Source organism: Fundulus heteroclitus, chromosome 12 (assembly GCF_011125445.2).
Source record: "Fundulus heteroclitus isolate FHET01 chromosome 12, MU-UCD_Fhet_4.1, whole genome shotgun sequence".
Lineage (NCBI taxonomy): Eukaryota > Metazoa > Chordata > Actinopteri > Cyprinodontiformes > Fundulidae > Fundulus > Fundulus heteroclitus.
Window position 1 is genome coordinate 23,967,758 of NC_046372.1, and position 18,349 is coordinate 23,986,106.

The 18,349-nt window shown below is 41.6% G+C and overlaps 2 protein-coding genes across 9 annotated transcripts in view; one reads left to right on the forward strand and one right to left on the reverse strand.

Annotated features, from left to right (window-relative positions):
- Positions 1 to 57: 57 nt before the first annotated feature.
- On the forward strand, positions 58 to 1,206 carry LOC110368698. Its single transcript, XM_021317939.2, has 2 exons — positions 58 to 76; positions 207 to 1,206. Exon 2 carries the CDS (start codon positions 216 to 218, stop codon positions 1,095 to 1,097), a length of 882 nt encoding a protein of 293 aa, XP_021173614.2. The 5' UTR covers positions 58 to 76; positions 207 to 215; the 3' UTR covers positions 1,098 to 1,206.
- Positions 1,207 to 7,628: 6,422 nt separating this feature from the next.
- LOC105924144 (ral guanine nucleotide dissociation stimulator) overlaps positions 7,629 to 18,349 on the reverse strand; it is a 75,032-nt gene continuing 64,311 nt past the window's right edge. For 5 of the 8 annotated variants that reach the window (XM_036144325.1, XM_036144324.1, XM_036144323.1 and 2 more), the window contains exons 11-18: positions 17,267 to 17,299; positions 17,040 to 17,161; positions 14,807 to 14,902; positions 14,510 to 14,717; positions 14,347 to 14,421; positions 13,851 to 14,180; positions 13,654 to 13,768; positions 7,629 to 11,293 (exon numbers count right to left, since the gene is read on the reverse strand). In XM_036144325.1, the coding sequence (XP_036000218.1) occupies positions 11,118 to 11,293; positions 13,654 to 13,768; positions 13,851 to 14,180; positions 14,347 to 14,421; positions 14,510 to 14,717; positions 14,807 to 14,902; positions 17,040 to 17,161; positions 17,267 to 17,299 (1,155 nt within the window). In that variant the 3' untranslated portion in view covers positions 7,629 to 11,117. The remainder of the gene's footprint in view (positions 11,294 to 13,653; positions 13,769 to 13,850; positions 14,181 to 14,346; positions 14,422 to 14,509; positions 14,718 to 14,806; positions 14,903 to 17,039; positions 17,162 to 17,266; positions 17,300 to 18,349) is intronic. The other 3 variants (XM_036144319.1, XM_036144322.1, XM_036144321.1) reach the window with 3 other exon arrangements.

Genomic DNA, 18,349 nt, shown 5'->3' on the forward strand with positions numbered 1-18,349 from the left:
TTTCTTACCTGTGTTGTTTAATTAATGTTTTAGCAGTAAACCTGACATATATCTTTCTGTTTGCAGCCGTTTCCAGGTTTGTTTTAACTAAAATGATTTATTTTAACATTGCCTGTAAATGGTTTCCTGCAACCAGCCGGATGTTCTGTCCTGCTCGGGCCGGGCCAGTACTGTGTTTGCTCACGGCTGTTTTCCCTTTGACGCAGGAGCTGAAGATGCCGCAGTACATCACTGACCTCGACGTTTCTGTGAACACCGGTGAGGAGAGTCAGCTACTTAAAAAAGGCTTCACCAAGGTTCCTGTTGATCTGAACTCAGGAAGCGGAAAAAACAGTATCTTCCTCTGGTACAAAACCGGTGACAAGCTCCAAGCAATCACCAGGATCCAGTTTACCTTCGATAATGAAATGAATAAGGGACTCAACGCAGAAGGGTACTACAAGGTCGACAAAAACCTCAACACTGGAACCCGCGGCTGCCCCATCTACCTGTGGTTCTTCAAAGGCTCCACTCCGTACGACGTCCCAATTGTGGAGCTCAGCTTCTCCACTAATGCAGCAAATGATGCCAAAAAGGCCCAGCCTTTGTGGGAGAGGTCAGCCTGTGATATGAACCGGAGAGCTAAAGGAAACTTTATATACCTGTGGATGAAGAGGGAGCATCAGACCTACATCTGTGACATCACCGCCACCGCCGACAATGCTGGGGACGCCGTGCTCTTGCAGCAAGGTTACATCCGGGTGGACGAAGACACCAACAGAGATGCGCATGGGGCTTTTGTTTTCATCTGGTATCGACAGACCACCGATAGTCAGAAGGCCATCAAAGATCTGCAGGTCTCCACGGACGAGGAGTCCATAGAGAGGTATCAGAACCAGGGCTATAAGCAAGTTGAAACCAACCTGAATAAGGGGACGAAAGGAACCCCGGTGTATCTGTGGTACAAGACCAGTGAGTGCAAAGACCCCATCAAGATGGTCACCGTGATCCTGGACCCAGACGCACCGCACCTGTACACGAAAGCTGGTGTGGAGGTCATTGAGAAAAATCTCAACGAGAAAAATTCAGGCTTCAAAGAGTACCTGTGCTTTCAATAGAGAGTGTCCTCGGTTCTGAGCATGCTCAGTGAGAGGAACTAATCCCTCAGATGATTCTGGTCACATGACCTGATGTTTCTCCAAGATTCCGATGATGTGGTTTAATAAAGCTGAGCCTCTGATCGTGTGTGCTTCTGATTTTATCGTCTCAGAACCAATCAACCTTTATTTTACAACACAGGTGGTTAAAAACATAAGAAGCAAGATAAAAATAAATGCTAAATATGACACTGAATATTAATACTCGTCTGAATAAATCAGGCGGGGCCTTAAAACGGCAGAATCAGCAGTGGTACGGATGTCAGGAGGCAATTGCTTCCTTACCCTGGGTCCAGTGACAGAACATTTCAAATCTGAACACCAACGGTAAAACACACCTGAGTTCTGGTCCAATGAAGCAAAGTCTCTGTGGAACTTTTCCCCAGTGAGACTCTGAAGCTCAGGTACTGGGGTTTAGACCGACTCTAATGATTGTCGGGGCTAGTTCGGCTTCATGGCACCGTTCCTTCATGAGTCCTCCACAGACAGCCTCAGAGAATATGATTAAATAAATTAATTAATGAACATTTATTCCCAGTGTAAAGCAAACAGCTTCACCAGCACCTCCTGCAGAGATAAAGAACCGTCTAAAGTCCAACGGATCTCAGAGAGGCTTTCTAATAAATAGATGAGTGAGGAGAACTTCATCAGACTGGGAACAATAAGGGAACAATAAGGACCGACTTAACAGGGTTCTGGTAGGAAGTGAGCTGCTGGGATCATTGATGAGGCAGGTTCTAAGGTACCGTAGAATTTCGAGGTCAAAAGTTTAAGGGCGTAACAATTTAGCTCCCATCCTGCTATCTTCTGGACGTCCTACAATTGTATCATGAGAGAAGTCAATTACCAGCTTGGTTCTGGTTCTGTCTCCATAACCACAGCCCCTGATACACAAGAACAGGGTACTGGTCCACCAGCTTGGTTCTGGTTCTCAGGCCCGGCTGAGGTCAGGTTGCTAAGCCGAATAAACTCAGAGCTTTTTGCTTGGAAGGTTCTGAATCTGCTGGGTTTATCGGAACTCTGGTTGAAAAATGGATGCTTCTGCAGTTTTAGGGGAATGAAGAAATTGAGAGATGGAGGCAGGTTGGACTCACCCAGGTACCTGCAGCCCTCAGATCCAAAGAACCTCATAACAGACATGATAAGACAATAAATCAGAATATTACTTTCTTTATATTAATAACAGCATTTTTGAGTGAAGCACATAGATTAAAGGTAAAGTGGACCATCTTTTCTACATTATAGTTCTGGGGGGATCGCCTCATCTGCTGGTCATCACATAATCATCATTCTGACACGCTCACATAAAACCACGCCTCCTCCTTCTTCTTTAGTTTCCTCTTGCTGGCTGCGCACTTCTAGTGTTTATTCTAATTTCACAACTTGTATGGAAAGTTTGTGGGAGAGAATTGAACCTTAAAAAATAGACATAAATGAGAGACACAGCACTTTCTCTCAGAGACCAGCAGGGGGTTTATTTTATTCCAGACTTACAGTCATGTCTTCATTTCAACTGAATCCCAACAATATAGGGTAACTTACTGTATCTTACTGTGCACATGGATCACTCCAGACCAAGAGTCCTCCCTCCCTAGTTGAAAGGTGTGTGTGTGTGTTGTGAGAGAGAGAAAGTGAAACATTTGGTGTGTTCTTCCATTTCTGGGAACTCTTATCTAAACATTCTTAAAAACAGGCACCTCGATTAAGAAGAAACGGAAATGCCAATCTTAAATTATTGTCAAGATGGAGACTTGGAAGTCAGGAGATGGAAGGAAACTAGTGGGGAATGTGGACAGCAACATGTTGGGAGGGGGAGTGGACTCTAAACCCGAAAGCAGGAAAATTGGTTACCTACTTCCTGTGGCGGTCTTCAACCAATGAAAGTCTGAAATACTGGAGTGAAAGGAAACTGGTAACAGAAGTACATGGTGGATGTTCTCTTAATGACTGAGAGATCAAGTGTGATCAAGTAGTTGAATGTGATCTATTATGTCACTGAAAGAAAGTTGACATTGTCACAATAAAATGACGGGGGCATGTGAATTTCTCCAATGTGACATCAATAAAGCCTATCTTAAATAACCATGGGCTTTAAAAAAAGACGCCCCATCCCCCCCTCAAAAAAAAAATGAGACAATTAAAAACACCTTAAAAACCAAAAAATGACTAAAAAAACTAAAATGAAATCAAAATAATAAAAACTAAAGTCATGAGGGGAAAAACAAAACAAAATATAAATTAATAAAAAAAGGAAAATGATAAAAACAAAAACTAAAATGAAATCAAAAATAAAATCATGAGAAAAAAACAGTAAAATATAAGCACCTAAAATTAAAACCAAAAAAACGACTAAAAACTAAAATCATGAGAAAACAAAACAAAATATAAACACCTAAAATAAAAAACTGCTTTAAAAACAAAGAAAATGGAAAATTATAAAGTCACATGGCGAAAAACACTAAAAATAAAATGAATAAAAAGCAAAAAAAAAAAAAATCTACACACACGAATGGTTGTAAAACCGCTCCAAAAAATCCATCCACCAACCAAACGATGGCTTTAACCATATAATACAAGAAAGTGGTAAATTAAGAAACCAACAAAGATAAAACTTACACTATCATTTTCGTTAAATTTGTTTTCTGAGAAAACATGGCGTCAAGAATCGGCGGCAGATCAACGATGGACACGAAGATGATCTCTGCAATCAAGCTGTTTGATCTTCAAAGGTAGGAGAGACAACAAGACGCCTAAAGGTAGGAGCTGCTGCGGGTGATGATGATGATGATGAAGGCCAAAGGTTTCTGCTTTCTCTCTGCTGTGGCCGTTGTGATCTGCTGAGGGCTCAATGGAACCAGCAGGTTTTTGGAATCTGAGGTTGAAGGTTGAAAATCAAATGGTGAAAAACACACACAAAAAAAAAAAACATCCATAAATGGCTGTTTAAAGAAAAAACAAAAACGTCCACCAACCAAATGATGGCTTTAAAACAGCCACGCAATAAATGAAAATGGTAAAACCAATGGTTGTAAAACAGCCCCAACAAACCCACCAACCAAAAATGAGCTTCAATGTAGAGGTCTTCTAGATATGTCACGCTGTAACGTGCCAAGGGAGGATTTATGGAAGTTAGGGTCATTTTGACCTTTTTCCTGGCTCTCGCCAATGGGAGTATAACAGAGTAAACATCTGGATATCATTGTTTAACTTTAGCGTTCCAAGATATGTCGAGTAGTGGAATTAATCGCTCTGTTTTTGTACTTTTTGTGATAAACACTTCCCAGAACTTTCGTCCAGTAGCCAACTTGACGTCAATAGCTTGTAACACATACACACCAATGGAGACACACAGACTCTTGTGTTTAACGCACACACATCAGTAGCCTTTAAAGAGACAAGCTCTGTATTTGAATGTCAGAATTCGCTCCTGAAACCCGTTTGTACGTTTCTAGGTGTAATAAAGACGAATTCTCGTTGTCAAGACAAAAGGAACGCCATTTTCTCGAGTCTTTCTTTCTTTTTAAAAGGTTAATAGTTAAATAATTCTCCCACAAAAACAGCCACACAGTGTATAAAAGTGGTAAATTATGAAACAAACAATAATAAAAACTCAAAACTTAATTTACCCCTCCATGGGCTGCCACCTTATCGTGGTGGAGGGGTTTGAGTGTCCCTTTGGTCCTAGGAGCTAAGTTGTCAGAGGCTTTACATCCCATGTATGGTCTCCATGGCAATAAGGTCCTTTTAAGATATCTCTAAATGAATTAGAGATATCTTGAATTATTCAGCTTTTCCATTTAAGATATCTTAAATTGACATTCTGACTAGTCAAAATGACGTTACTGATATCTTGAATTACGAAACGGCTTGCCATATTTCATCACAGAGGAACCGGAGGCGTGCGCTTTTGTTTTCAGAGGAGCTAAAGGAAGGTGCTGTAATGCCTTGTGCCGTCTAGCATGTCAAAATCAAGAGCTAGCTGGCTTTACCATAATTTCTGAAGAGGCAGATGCTTTACCACAGTATAAAAACTGCATCTGGTTATTAACTGAACTGGCCCAGGCTGAGGAATATTCCTTATTTCCAGCTTGGACATGAGTCGATAGTAGCGCTTTCAGCTAGCCGTTTTTCAGTGCATTGTGTGTGTCGGCAGCAAGTAAATCCGAAATTCTTTGCAAATTTCTTAAGCATTCTTCAAATATACTATTTTCGCCCTCTCTGCATATCCCATACTGAAAAAGCTCTTTCTATATTGTGGCATTTTCTTACAGTTATGTCGAAAACAGCCAGCGCCATTGAATGTTCAGGCAGCTTTGGGCAGTTTACAGCCAATAAGGGGCTTACACGCAATGTCTTATTTCAGATATCTTAAATTGTAATTCTGACTAGTCATAATTACGTTCGAAATATCTTAAATTACAACTACGGATGTGTGACGCTTTCAATGACGAATCCGGTGACGTAATTTGAGATATCTTGAAAGGAATTTTGACTAGTCAAAATGTAATTGAAGATATCTTGAATTATTATTCTTCCTAGTCAGAATGTAAATAAAGATATCTTATATTACCATTCCGGATAGTCAAAATGCATTTTAAGATATCTGGAATGTAATTACGGATAGTCAGATGAAACCGAATTTATGTTAAAATGGCTTGCCATAGCTTGTTTACTGTTGCGTTGACCCGGATAACAGAATTTGCACAAGCAAGCCTTTAAAAGGAAAAGTCCGGTCAAAATCAGAATTCAAACTGCTGAAAGTACTTTAAATATCAAATTATTACATACTGTTCAATAAATAAGTTGTTTTAATTGAGTCATTTTCATTTGAATGTGCTTTAATGGAGGCATCCATCTTGGTGAAAAACAGTACTGCCTCCTCCTGGTTTGTGACGTCACGGTGCGAGATCGGCTGTAGAGTAAGTCCCAATGCTCCATCTGGTGTTTGTCACTATGCGCTATTATCCAATATTGCGACGACCAGTGCTCAATGCCAAGCATAGAGTGACGGATTAATTAGCGACAGGGACGGGAGGATTTATCATAATATCTGATAGTGATTTGGAATATATAGAAGACCTTCTTGATAGCAACCTGACTGTTGAAGAAATCCAGCAGTTTGAGCCAAGGAGACCAAAGAGGGACGATGTGAGTTGAACCTGTCTGCTGCGGCAGCCGCCTCCTTATTTTTGGGTTATTCTTCTCAGTTTGTTCTTCTTGCTGATGAAATATCTCGGTGTCAATATCAATTAAAATTAGGGCTGTCAGTTTTAACGCGGTATTACAGTGAGCACGGGTCTGTTATGCTGGTCTCTAGCAATTTTGGAACAACGGAAGGTGCCGAGAGAAAAAAAAACAGTCTGGAGGATGTTGTGGAGGAAAAATATGGCAAGACAGCTGTGGTGGTCTGCACATCAGGCTAAAGGCTAATCCACACAGACCAGCTCTGCCCAGACAATGGACAAAATTATCAGGCACATCACATATTTTGTGTCGTATCACTCCGCCCCTCTGGTCGGGTAAACTAATGTCCTCGCAAATTCTACATTAAAAAAAAGATAAACCTACCAAAGCGTCGCTCTCATGTCGTCTTGAAGACATTCTTCTTCCAAATGATGGCTACAGACGACGTGTTTTCTCTCTGGCCAGAAGTTAGATGGTAAATTCTCCCTCTTCAAGTTGGTAATCCAACAAAAGAACCAGTGGTGGATCATGAATCAAAAACTGTTTTTTTTTTTTTTTTCAGTTTTACCCGATGTATTAAAACATCAAACTGCCATGCACGTAGGCATTGTTGCTTTAACAGTAGCTCTCGTGAATTTCAAAGGTGAAGTCCTCTGGAAATCAGAAATAATTGTTGTTGATCGCAGCTGTGTAGAACGGCTGCTACTGCTTGTAGAGCGCAGTGCCTTACTGCGACATTACGTCACAGGATGTGATGTCAGGCGGCCATTATTGCCCAAATATGGGCAATAATGGCCGCCCCCATACACAGTGATCGAGACAATTTATGCTTTTATTTTTTGACTGATTAACGCTAAATTCATTAAATCACCACAAACGTATTAGTTTTAGGTATAAGTAATGATCCACTGATCACTGATTTTCTTCTTTTTTTTTCCTTGACCAGATTTCTCCTTTTAAGGAGATTCCCTGAATACTACAAATACTAAGAAATCTCTGAACATTCTTTAATACAATTTAGTAGCCTGAAAACTTTGTAATGATTAAATTTTATTTTCTTTCATCTCCTGCCTCTATATATCTCATATGGATATTTTCATTTGTCCTGTGCCTCGCTGTCTGTATAACTGTTCAATAAAGTTATTTAACTTTTTCACCACTTGGTGCCGCCACATCTCCATGGAATCCTTCCTATAATTATGATTTGATTAAAATACAATATTCCTACTGTGGTCTGAGGTCATAGATTTAATACCTTTTGGTAAATGAATTAAAAAAATGAACACAAACAAGAGATGCCAAGAAGTCTTTAACTTTACAAACTTAATGTTTATTCGTATATACATGAATATATTAATCTATAACCAAGAGGAAAGAATGTACAATGCAAAACAAAAAAATCTTTATATACAAATCAATAAATAAGACACGACCAAAGACAGTTTGTCAACACAGGGTTTTTGTTCTTGAGAAAAAAATTAAAAGCTGTAGTAAGAAAAGGTTGAAATTCTTCAGGAAAACAAAAAATGGCACCGAAGCAGAAATCCAGGGGAAGCAGAACAGCAAAGGGAATAAAAATGATCTGTTCCCAGGTGGGCTTTTTTTTTTTTTTCCTTCTTCATGTAAAACTGAGACGTTATTTTTATTTTTTCAAACTCTCACAGAATCACAAAACTCATTTTTCAACAAGGGCGACGACGAAGCACACACACACGGTCCATCAGAAAAGGGTGAGAACGTTATGGTGAAGCCAGACGTTCCTCTGGGGAACCAGACGAGGAACCGCAGGAGGAAAGTTTAACTCCAGATTGGGGAGAAGATTAACAACCAGGAAGCTTTTAGTTTAGTTTTTAGTTTATTTACGGACAAATACTGAAAGTAAATCCCAAAGTCTGCTCCTCCTCCCTCTTATTAGTTAAAATCAGGGCACTCGGTTATTTTTATTCAGGTTATTAACGGTTAAATGAAGGAATAATTTCCTTTTCATGGCCATGAAGGCGTTAGTTAAACTTTTCTTTCACACACTTCCTGTTGCAGCTCAGGTCCTGCTGTGACCCGACGTCACCGTGGATCAAATACAGCAAATGTTCAGTTTTATGTTGTCAAAAGATATGTTTTGGCTCTAAGTGACGTTTCAGATAGTAGGTTTCTTCATCCTTGGTTGGATGGAACTTCTTCCTTATATGACTGATTTTAATGGAGTGAATTAAAGAAATAAAGGCTAAAATGTAGCATCCCAGCAGGCTAACTTCACTAAAGTTCAGCTTCTGCAGCCGTTTCATCGCCATCAGAGTGAAAATGTCCGTCACTCAGTGTTTTTCTGGACCTTTAGTGTCTTCGGTAAACGCGCTGAATTATTCCCCCGCTGCGGTTCTGTTTTGGCACACGTTGGGTCAGAACCGCTGGGCGGACAACACGAGAGAGAGAGTCACGACAGTTCGGTTCACAGTGCCGATCACCGGGCGGAGCAAAGGGGTGGGGTGGGGGGGTCAAAGGTCACAGTGTTTCACGACGACATCAATCGCAGCCGGACGGCTCGTTAACATATTGCTTCTGAGGGGCTCGTCACGCGTTTGACCGACGGACCAGACAGCGGCACCGGCCCGCTTAGTGTTCCCTCCAGGAGAATTATTTTAGTGCTTTCCTGTAAATTCCCAGAATGCTTTGCAAAACAACAGCGCCTGAAAAGCAAAGCAGCTTGGCACCAAATGAAAAACACATTGCAGACTGCGGCGATGGAGAGGTTTTATACTCGGGGCTTAAAAGTGAAAGGCGGCTGGAAAAGAGTCGCGGCTTTAGTGTGATGAGAGGAAGAAGAGGCAACAGAGTGAAGGAAACCTGAAGCGACGCGACGCGACGCAACAAAGCGTTTAGGAGGAGAAACGTGGATCAGACATCAGGAAGAGACAGAGAGAAGCGTGTTCGGTTGGACTTTCCCTCTACAGATGCTCAGCAGCGTCCCGGTCGGTCCGCTCGGATCCACATTCATCTCAGACCCGGACGCTGCCGGCGACCCGGAGAAACCGAGGCTGATCCCTGCTGGAAACATCCGGATAAAGAGATAAATCTGCAGCCTGAGCCGCCATGTTGGAGGAAACGGACCTCTGAACCGCAGCGGGTCACAAGGTCCAGACAGAAACATCCAAGGATTCCCCAGAAGAAACCCGATCATCTTTATTATAGTAATAATCAACACTGATTGTTTTCCAGTTTCTGCACTTCAGGGTGGATCCAGGAAAAATAATTTAAAGTCTGAATCCTCAAGGGCTTTATTTAGTTTAGATATTTAACTTTTGCTGTTTTTTTTAAAATCATTGAATAGGAAACCTGAGTGATACATTTGTTTCTTTATATAGACAAGAGTTATTTTTGGATCATTTTGAAGGATTCAAATTCATTACCTCGTTAAATACGCAATAAAAAGTGGTTAAATAAGTAAACGGATCTCTAATTAGTTAAATAATTAAATTATCAAATAATGGCATCATGAATTAAAACAATCAAATCAGATAATTTCAGCTATGATTTTTTTATTATTTATTCAGTTATTTCCTGGTTCTGCACAGAACATCGTAAAAGCCAGTGGGCGGGGCTAAAGCTGCCAGAGACAAGCTGATTGGTTAACTGCTGAGCTAACGAATGTATCAGGATTAATTGACCGACAAAAGTAAAAGTTTTATTTACTGAGGCACTGTAGAACGTGGAATACTGAAATTAAGTTTATAACATACTGTTTTAAAATAAATATTTTAATTCTAGACTTGATATTCATATTTTAATTTAGCAAACAAAAATATTTTCTTAATAGTTTGATCGTGGCCACTTCCATCATTTTGCCCGTTCCTATTATTAACTCATTTATTTTTTATTTCCGTGCAGACGCAAGCTCTAAATCGCCGTTTTTATAACTTGTTTAGTTTCTTCCAACATGGCGGCGCCTCGGGGTCTGGAGGACGAAGGGAAATCAGGTGAAACTTCAGGAAAGACGACCAACAGCACCGTTTCAGACACAAAGAAAAACACACAAAGCTAAAATAAAAACATTAAAAAAGTGTTGATATCGTGAGTCTATTAACAAAAAGCACAGGGTCCTTTTCTTTTTTTTTCCTCCAGGATATTTTGTCGTTCATATTTACATTCGGTTGGTTCAGTCTGTGTGAAGTGCGATCGCTGGGCTTCGCCTTCATGGTGTAGTGGTTCTGATCCGGTCTTAAGACACGGACACAGAGCTCATGGCTGTGTTCACTGGATTTTGACACCATTTTGTAGCTTTTTTCCGCTTGTTGGGCACACGCCAGCGTTCAGACAAGCATCTTTTCCTCCTGGTTCTGCTGACAGAGCCCAAAGCTTCTGTGGGGAAAAACCCGAAGCACATTCAGGCCGTTGGGAACAGAGCGGCGCTCCCTGGGGCTCGTCTTCCGTCTCGGGACGATGAAGGTGCAAAGATTCCCTCGCTGAGGAAAAACGGGGGCTGAACAGAGATGTAAACGGTTGTAAACAAAATGTGACGCATCAGGAATCTGAAGGTTTTAGCCAAACCAGGCGGAGGGAGGCCGACGGAGAGCTCCGGCATTTTCCTACAGAGCTCCTCCCTCATGGAGACTCAGCTTTTTTAAAAAAGGTCCTCCGGAGGCGCTGAAGATGCGGCTCATCCAGTTAAGTGCCAAAGTGCCACAGAAAGGCCACGTCTCCGCCTCCGTCCACCCCGACACGTGGAAACCTGGGGTCAGTTCGTCTCCTGAAGGCGGCAGACCGGAGGAGGCGTCTGGGAGTCCAGGAGGTGGAGAGCGGCAGACCTCAGAAAATCCCCTTAGCGATCTTCAGTCCTTTCTGTTTCATGCGCGGCAGCGTCGAGCTGGCAACGTTCTTGGCCCGCAGCGGCCGTGCCGAGCCGCGCCGCTTCAGCACGAAGTCGTAGTTGGCAGTGGAGTTCATGGCGTAGAAGACGTTGGCGTTGTCCGGGATCCGGAGCTCTGCGGGACCAAAGAAAACACGGATCAGCCTCAGTTTGCTGCTCATCCTGCAGCAGAGACCAAAAGATCCAAAGCCCGGTGGACTGGTTCTGGAATAATCTATAAACACCAAAATATATTTTCTGGAATCTGTAACAATATTCACACTTTAAACTCCCAACGCATTATTTTGATGTCACCAGATTATCCCGACAGTCTGAACCAAAGAATCACCGGTTTGCTTCTAAAGTGAACAGATCCACAGGGCTGGATGATAATTCAATAACTATTTGAATGAATGAATGAATGAATGAATGAAAACTTTATTGTCATTGTCACAAGAACAACGAAATATAAAAAGTGCCATCGATCCAGTAGCCTCGTGAGACCACCCTGATCTCGCGAGGTTTCAAGGTTTCACTCGCAGATCAGTCTGGATACTCTCCGTTAAAGAAAATTTGGAGCCGTTCACCAAACGAACGTCCAATCAGCGTTGGCTTTGAGGCAGGTTGAGGTGTGACGCAACGAGGAGCGCGACAGTTCAGTCTAAAGAACATGGCGGCTTCAGCCGATGAAACTAGCGTTAGCGTGGCTATCGAGCAAGTTTTATCAGAATTACAGAGTATTTCTCTGCTGAGCTAACGAGCCTTTACTTGCAGCAGCAAGAGTAGCTTGGCTTGTGGTTGTGTTTTCGTCGTCGCTCGTAACAGAGCGACGACGAATCTGATTGGTTTATTTGGCCCGTCTATCACCAACATAGGCCAATCAGCTGACCAGTATTTTCGCCCCTTCCCAAAATTACTTCAACGGAAGGTTTCCAGATGGATATGCGGAGCAAATCTATCTGGCGGAGTCAGGTAATCGATCCAGTGCATATGTTTAAAAAAAATAATAAATAATAAATCTCTGTCCCACAATTTACACACAATATAAGTAACAAATAACTGATAAAAACAACTAATAAATAAAAAATAGCACATTCTCACACATATCATCCATGATAATTAATGGTTATTTTTGGTTGCATTTAGTTTTGTTATTGCTGTCGGGTAAAAACTGTCTCTAAAACTATTTATCGATGATATTAAAAAAAAAAGTGTCAATAAGTTCAATAGAATAGCGGTTTTACTTTTTGCATTCTAACCATGTAGGTTAATATTACATCATTACATCCTCCCAGCCAATCACAACGCAGACCCAGGAACAAAGCCCCGCCCCCTTGAAAGAGATCAGAGAGTACACGTTCTTTTTTCCTTTATAAAAACTTGCAGTTTTGGTAAAAAGTTATTTGAATAAAGGGTTGAGTTTGAATTCAGTGTTTGTGTCTTTATCTAAAAACAGGTTGCTAAGCAACGGCATGAAAAGTTCAGAGCTGCACTTAAAATATGTCTTGAATTTGTTGATAATTATCAATATTTCTGTTTTATCCATATGCTTTTTTTCCTTTATCGTCCAGCCATATCTATAACGGCTCTTCACACAGACCCAATCCACCTGGAACGTTCTAGATCCAGACTTTTAAGGTCGCTTTATGATTGACTCGCATACGTTCTGCGCAGAAATGAGACGTGCAGAGAAAACGTCAGCAGAATTTATGCTTCCTCTGAAGTAGCACTATTCTCCTGGCCATCTAGAGACTGACATGTTTGTTGTTCATAAAACATCTCAAGCTTAGTCAGACTGTGAGGCCAGAATCTGTAACCATCAGATTTTAAGTCTTGCCACAGTTGAATTTTAGGTCGGGACTTTCTTCAGCTGCTCTTCCCTAGAGGCCAGATCTGGTAGGTGGTCCATCCTCTCTCCAGGTCCAGATGATGATCAGAGCTCTGGATGTTGTTGTAGAACCTGACCGTGTTGTAAACTGGACCAGAACCTCCTCTCTGACCCGTCTGCTGGGTTCCCTGGTCTCTATGATGCTGGTTGTTTTAAAATTAGGACACTTCTGAAGGCAACTTGATTAAATTTAGGGGTACCACACTGCAAAAAGGGAACTAAAAGGAAGTAATTTTTTCTTAAAATTTGTGTATTTTCCCTTGATTTGAGCAGCTAAATAGGACTATTTGCCAATGGAATGAGAATTTCCACCCCTAAAATAGGATAATTAGATATACTGCACTTGAAATAAGATGATAGAGATGAATTGTTTTTATTTTAAGTACAAAAATCTTATTCCACTGGCAGATAGAATGATTTACCAGCTCGAATCAAAGAAAAATACACTCATTTCAAGAGGATTTTACCTACTTTTAGTTCACTTTTTGCAGTGCAGCGCAAAGGGAGTTTTATTTGTGAGCATTTCATGCACCATGTTCCTTCATATTTGGTCAATAAAAACGCAGTAAAAAACACGTTAATTTTGTCAGGGATTAAAAAGCGCTCACCTTTGTCCTCGGCGATCTTCTGCATCAGCTCGTAGTCCTCGGTTTTCTCCCGCTCCAGGTTGTGTTTGATCATGGCCTTCCTGATCACCGCCGGAGTCTTGTCCTGACTTGTCACCTGAAACGACATCCGGCGGCGTCACCGAGGCGTTCGCCGGATAAAAACCAACCAACCAATCAGAGGACGGCGCTGCGCTCACCAGGATGCTCTTGTACATGTTGCCGTTCTCCACGTCCAGGCTGACCCGGATGATGCAGCAGTCGTCCACCTGCTGGTTGTAGAGCGGCAGCGACAGCGTCGAGTAGTTGGACACCGCCGACACCGAGCGCTTGTGGGAGCGTGAGGCGGACAGCGGCGTGGAGGAGGAGACGGAGGAGGAGGAGGTGCTGCTGGAGCCCGAGGCGGAGCCGGAGCTGGAGCCCATGCCGGAGGTGTCCAGGGAGGACAGAGACGTGGACTCCCAGAACTGAGGAGGACACTGGACAGGCGTTACTGACGCCGGCTCGCAGGCTACAGCCTCGCCGGCTTTCTGTCATGCAACGACATAAAAACCCAGAGCAATCAGTTCAGAGCGTTTCATTTTTTTGGTTTTTTTCACGGCTGGTCCACGTCCTGCCGGTGGGACAGAACCAGAACCGCCTGCCTGGTTCTACCAGGACTTCATGGTGAAGGAGGGAAAACACTGAAGTCGTTACCGTGGAGGTCGTCTCCGCCGCCGGAGCGTCTCTCCCCAAAGCCGACACGGTGAGCTTCACCGACGGCGTCGACGTCTGCGAACACAAACGACCCGATTTAAAAGGCGGCAGCGGACCAACCGGGGTCGCGCTCCTGGTGACCTTTCACCCCCGACCTCCTCACCTTCCTCTCGTGTCCCTCCGGTGAGTCGGACAGGAAGCTGGTGTTGACGTCCTCCAGGTCCGAGCCGCTGGAGCTGACGGACGTGACGCTGAGGGCGTCGCCGCTGTCGCCGCCCCCCCCCTGGTACGGCCGGTAGTGGGAGTGGTCGAAGGACTTGGAATGGGAGCCGGCGCCGCCGCCGCTGCAGCCGGCCTCCGTCAGCTGCCGGCTGGACGAGCAAACGGGAGACGGGAGGTTAGGTTTTCATGGAGACGTAAAAACATAAAAACCCAAATGAAGGAGCTGAGAAGGACTGACTCGCTCCACCGTTTCATGATGCCGCCGTTCTTCTTGGCTCTGAGCGTGTTGCTGGCCGACTCCGACAGAGGCTCGATCTCACAGGACAGGTTGTAGCTGCGGGGGGGGGAAGTCAGACGTGTTAGCCGGGCCAGGATGGTACCAGAACCAGAATCAGAGATACTTTAATAATCCCAGAGAGAAATTACTTTCGTTACATGCTCCAGATATATATATATATATATATATATATATATATATATATATATATATATATATATATATATATATATATATATATAAATAAACTGATAGTGACGTTGTGCAAAAACAGTGCAAAAGAATGAATAAATATCAATTACAGGGGCAGAACCAGCTCGTCTACATTATCTTTATTTTGTTAAACCTGCAAAACAATTGATCGCCTAAACCAAGTTTTTATATAATAATAAGACCCGCTATTACCATCTAATGTAGAACAGATTACTAGATCAATGTGTGCTTCTGTGCTTTTTTGTCTCTCTTGTTGTGTCTCTGCTCTGTCTTCTGTAACCCCAGTCGGTCGAGGCAGATGACCGTTTATACTGAGCCCGGTTCTGCCGGAAGTTTTTTTTTCCCGTTAATGGGTGGTTTTTCTTCCCACTGTCGCTTCATGCTTGCTCAGTATGAGGGATTGCAGCAAAGCCATGGACAATGCAGACGACTCTCCCTGTGGCTCTACGGTTCCCCAGGAGTGAATGCTGCTTGTCGGGACTTTGATGCAATCAACTGGTTTCCTTATATAGGACATTTTTGACCAATCTGTATAATCTGACCCAATCTGTATAATATGATTGAACTTGACTTTGTAAAGTGCCTTGAGATGACATGTTTCATGATTTGGCGCTATATAAATAAAATTGAATTGAATTGAATAGATTAAGAGAAAGTAGCATAGATCAATTTAAATTCAAAAATACTTTATTTTTCCCAGAGGGAAATTAGAGTAGTTGTGTTTAAATTTTAAAAATTAATCCAGATCATTACAACGTTTGAATTTTCTGCTTATTTGTGTAACATTAGGGATAAACTGTGCTATAAGATCCTCTGGGGTTATATTAACATGTATATAAACAATTTTGGATTCATATAGTGTATATTTTCACGTAAAATATGTATGAAAGAACACAATTTCTTAAAATTGTAATTAGGAAGTATAATTTACACATTTTGGCATAAGGATTTCAGAGCATTATACTGTTTTATTTTTTTTAATAATATTTTTGCTCCGTGTTTCATTTCTCACAGTTTAACAATTTTAGAGGTTCAGAAAAAATATTTAGAAATTGAAATAAAGCAAAACAGGATAAAAAGGCTACTTTTCAGACTAATTACATCAAATGTAGTATCAAGAAAAGAAAATCTAACATTTAGGTTTAAATTTGATTCCTTCACACACAAAAAAATGCAAATTTTCCCAGAAACCTACATAAACAGTCCCCGACACTTGGACCAGTCCCGGTCCTGGGGGCTGCACAGAAAAATTATCTTACTATATTTCCATTTTATTTTTTATCAGAATCTGAACGTTTTATTTTGAAAAATGGACGGATGATCTCTGTTCCTCTTTACACATGTCTCAGTCACACAGTTAGTTTGCACTAAAGTTAATGCCACAAACTAAAGTAGTAAAAAACAAGTTGTTGCATTTTTTTATGAGCTTTATATTTGTTTTTGCCGCGCATAACTGAAGACGTGTTTAAACATTACAGGAGACGTTATGAGGACTCTGCTAATAAAGACGTATTCATGATTTAAATTAATTTAGAAAATACCCGTTTTCTGGTCATAACATTTTACTTTGTTGTATTTATTATCTGCCAGTCTGGTCTACATAATATTTATTGCAAATTCCCATTTTATATAAAAGTAGATTTAATTAACTGGTCCTCATTTAAGCTCCAACTGTGTTGCCTTATAGATTTAGAGTTAATGTAGGGTCAGAATTATTGCTTCTTATCAACTGTCTAATATTTAAAGTTTGATTTCCTGTTCATTCCTGTAACATCATCATCTTTAAACGTCTTTAAAGCGTTCGCTGCCTCTCTGGGTTCATCTGGATCAGAACTTTCTGATTAAAAACTACAGAAAACATTTTAAACGATTTGCTCCAGAGATGCTTTGGATCCTCGTTCATTTATGGTTTATTTAAAAACAAAGCTAACATTTAAAAGCTGGACTGAAGCAGTGAGGATCTCCCCCCCCCCCCCGTTACCTTTCTGCCTCGCTGAGTTTCTCCACGGCGGCGAACCACTCCCTGAAGTGGCTGTCCTGAGTGAAGCTGTAGTTGTTGGAGGCCAACTGGAGCAGCTTGATCTGAGCGATCACCTCGAACTCCTGCAGGAACAGAAGGAGAACCCAGAGTTGGAGCGTCTCCTGCAGAGGACCTTCAACACGCGCTTCAATCGATTAGAAGCTTTGAAACAGGAAATTCAGATTTACCTTTCTTCTCTTCTCAAAGTTGATCAGGCCGCCCTGAGAGAAAAACAGGAGAATAAAAAAAACACATCAGAAAAGTTAGAAACTAGACTCTGTCATGGCAGCAGGGCTCCGGCACGTTATTTAAATCTGTCAGTAGACTTTGGTGCCTCTTCAGGAGGAAATACACCGGGAGCGTAACGTAAGAATAACTTTAGCGCCGGGTTTTTAAAAGCGTAAATTCACACCAGACGCTGCAAAGAACCACAGCGGCTATAGATAACTATAGACACATGGAAACAGCATCATTCCTTCCTCCAGCTAACGAACTGTTACGATGATCCCATCAATCAGCAGCGTCAACAAGGTGACTTCTACCTCCTTAAGACTCGACTTTTGGGATATTTCTAGAAGCCAACTTTGACCCAGGACGTTGTTTTTCTGTTTATTCCCTGCCAAACAGGAGCGTAAACACATATGAATTTAGAACTTTAATCTAATTTTGGCGTCGCGTAGCGTAAATACGCGCGTATTATGCTTCTGGTGTAAATTTATCGACTGATTAAAATGAAAAGCTAAGCGTAGGATACGCGTTTGCTGCTTTGTACGCGTCCGGTGTGTTTCCTCTTTAAGGTCTGGTATCACAAAAGAGTTTCTCTCCTGGAAATCAACCACAAAGACATTTGTTTATTTTCTGACAGCGTAAGAACCTCGTGGTTAGGACCACAGACATATATACGTAGACGCGTCATAGGGCGCAGGCTCTCACGTCAACGTCACCGCCATATTGTATGTGGCAGAAAAAAGTTCAGTTGTAATGAACGTGGATCAGAGAAGATGCCTCATTCCTGTGCTGCATGGAAATGTATTCGGGCTGATTTCACTATTTGTGTGTATATATATATATATATATATATATATATATATATATATATATATATATATATATATATATATATATATATATATATATATATATATTTGTGTGTGTATATATATTTGTGTGTGTGTATGTGTTATGAATATAAGGATCAATTTGTTAAATCTAAACATTGTGGTCTTCATTATTTCATAAAACCGTGTCACATGTGAACCTTTAGGAACAGA

Excerpts from the sequence above, each read along its gene's own strand:
- LOC110368698 (XM_021317939.2), top strand. The coding sequence starts at position 216 with ATGCCGCAGTACATCACTGACCTCGACGTTTCTGTGAACACCGGTGAG.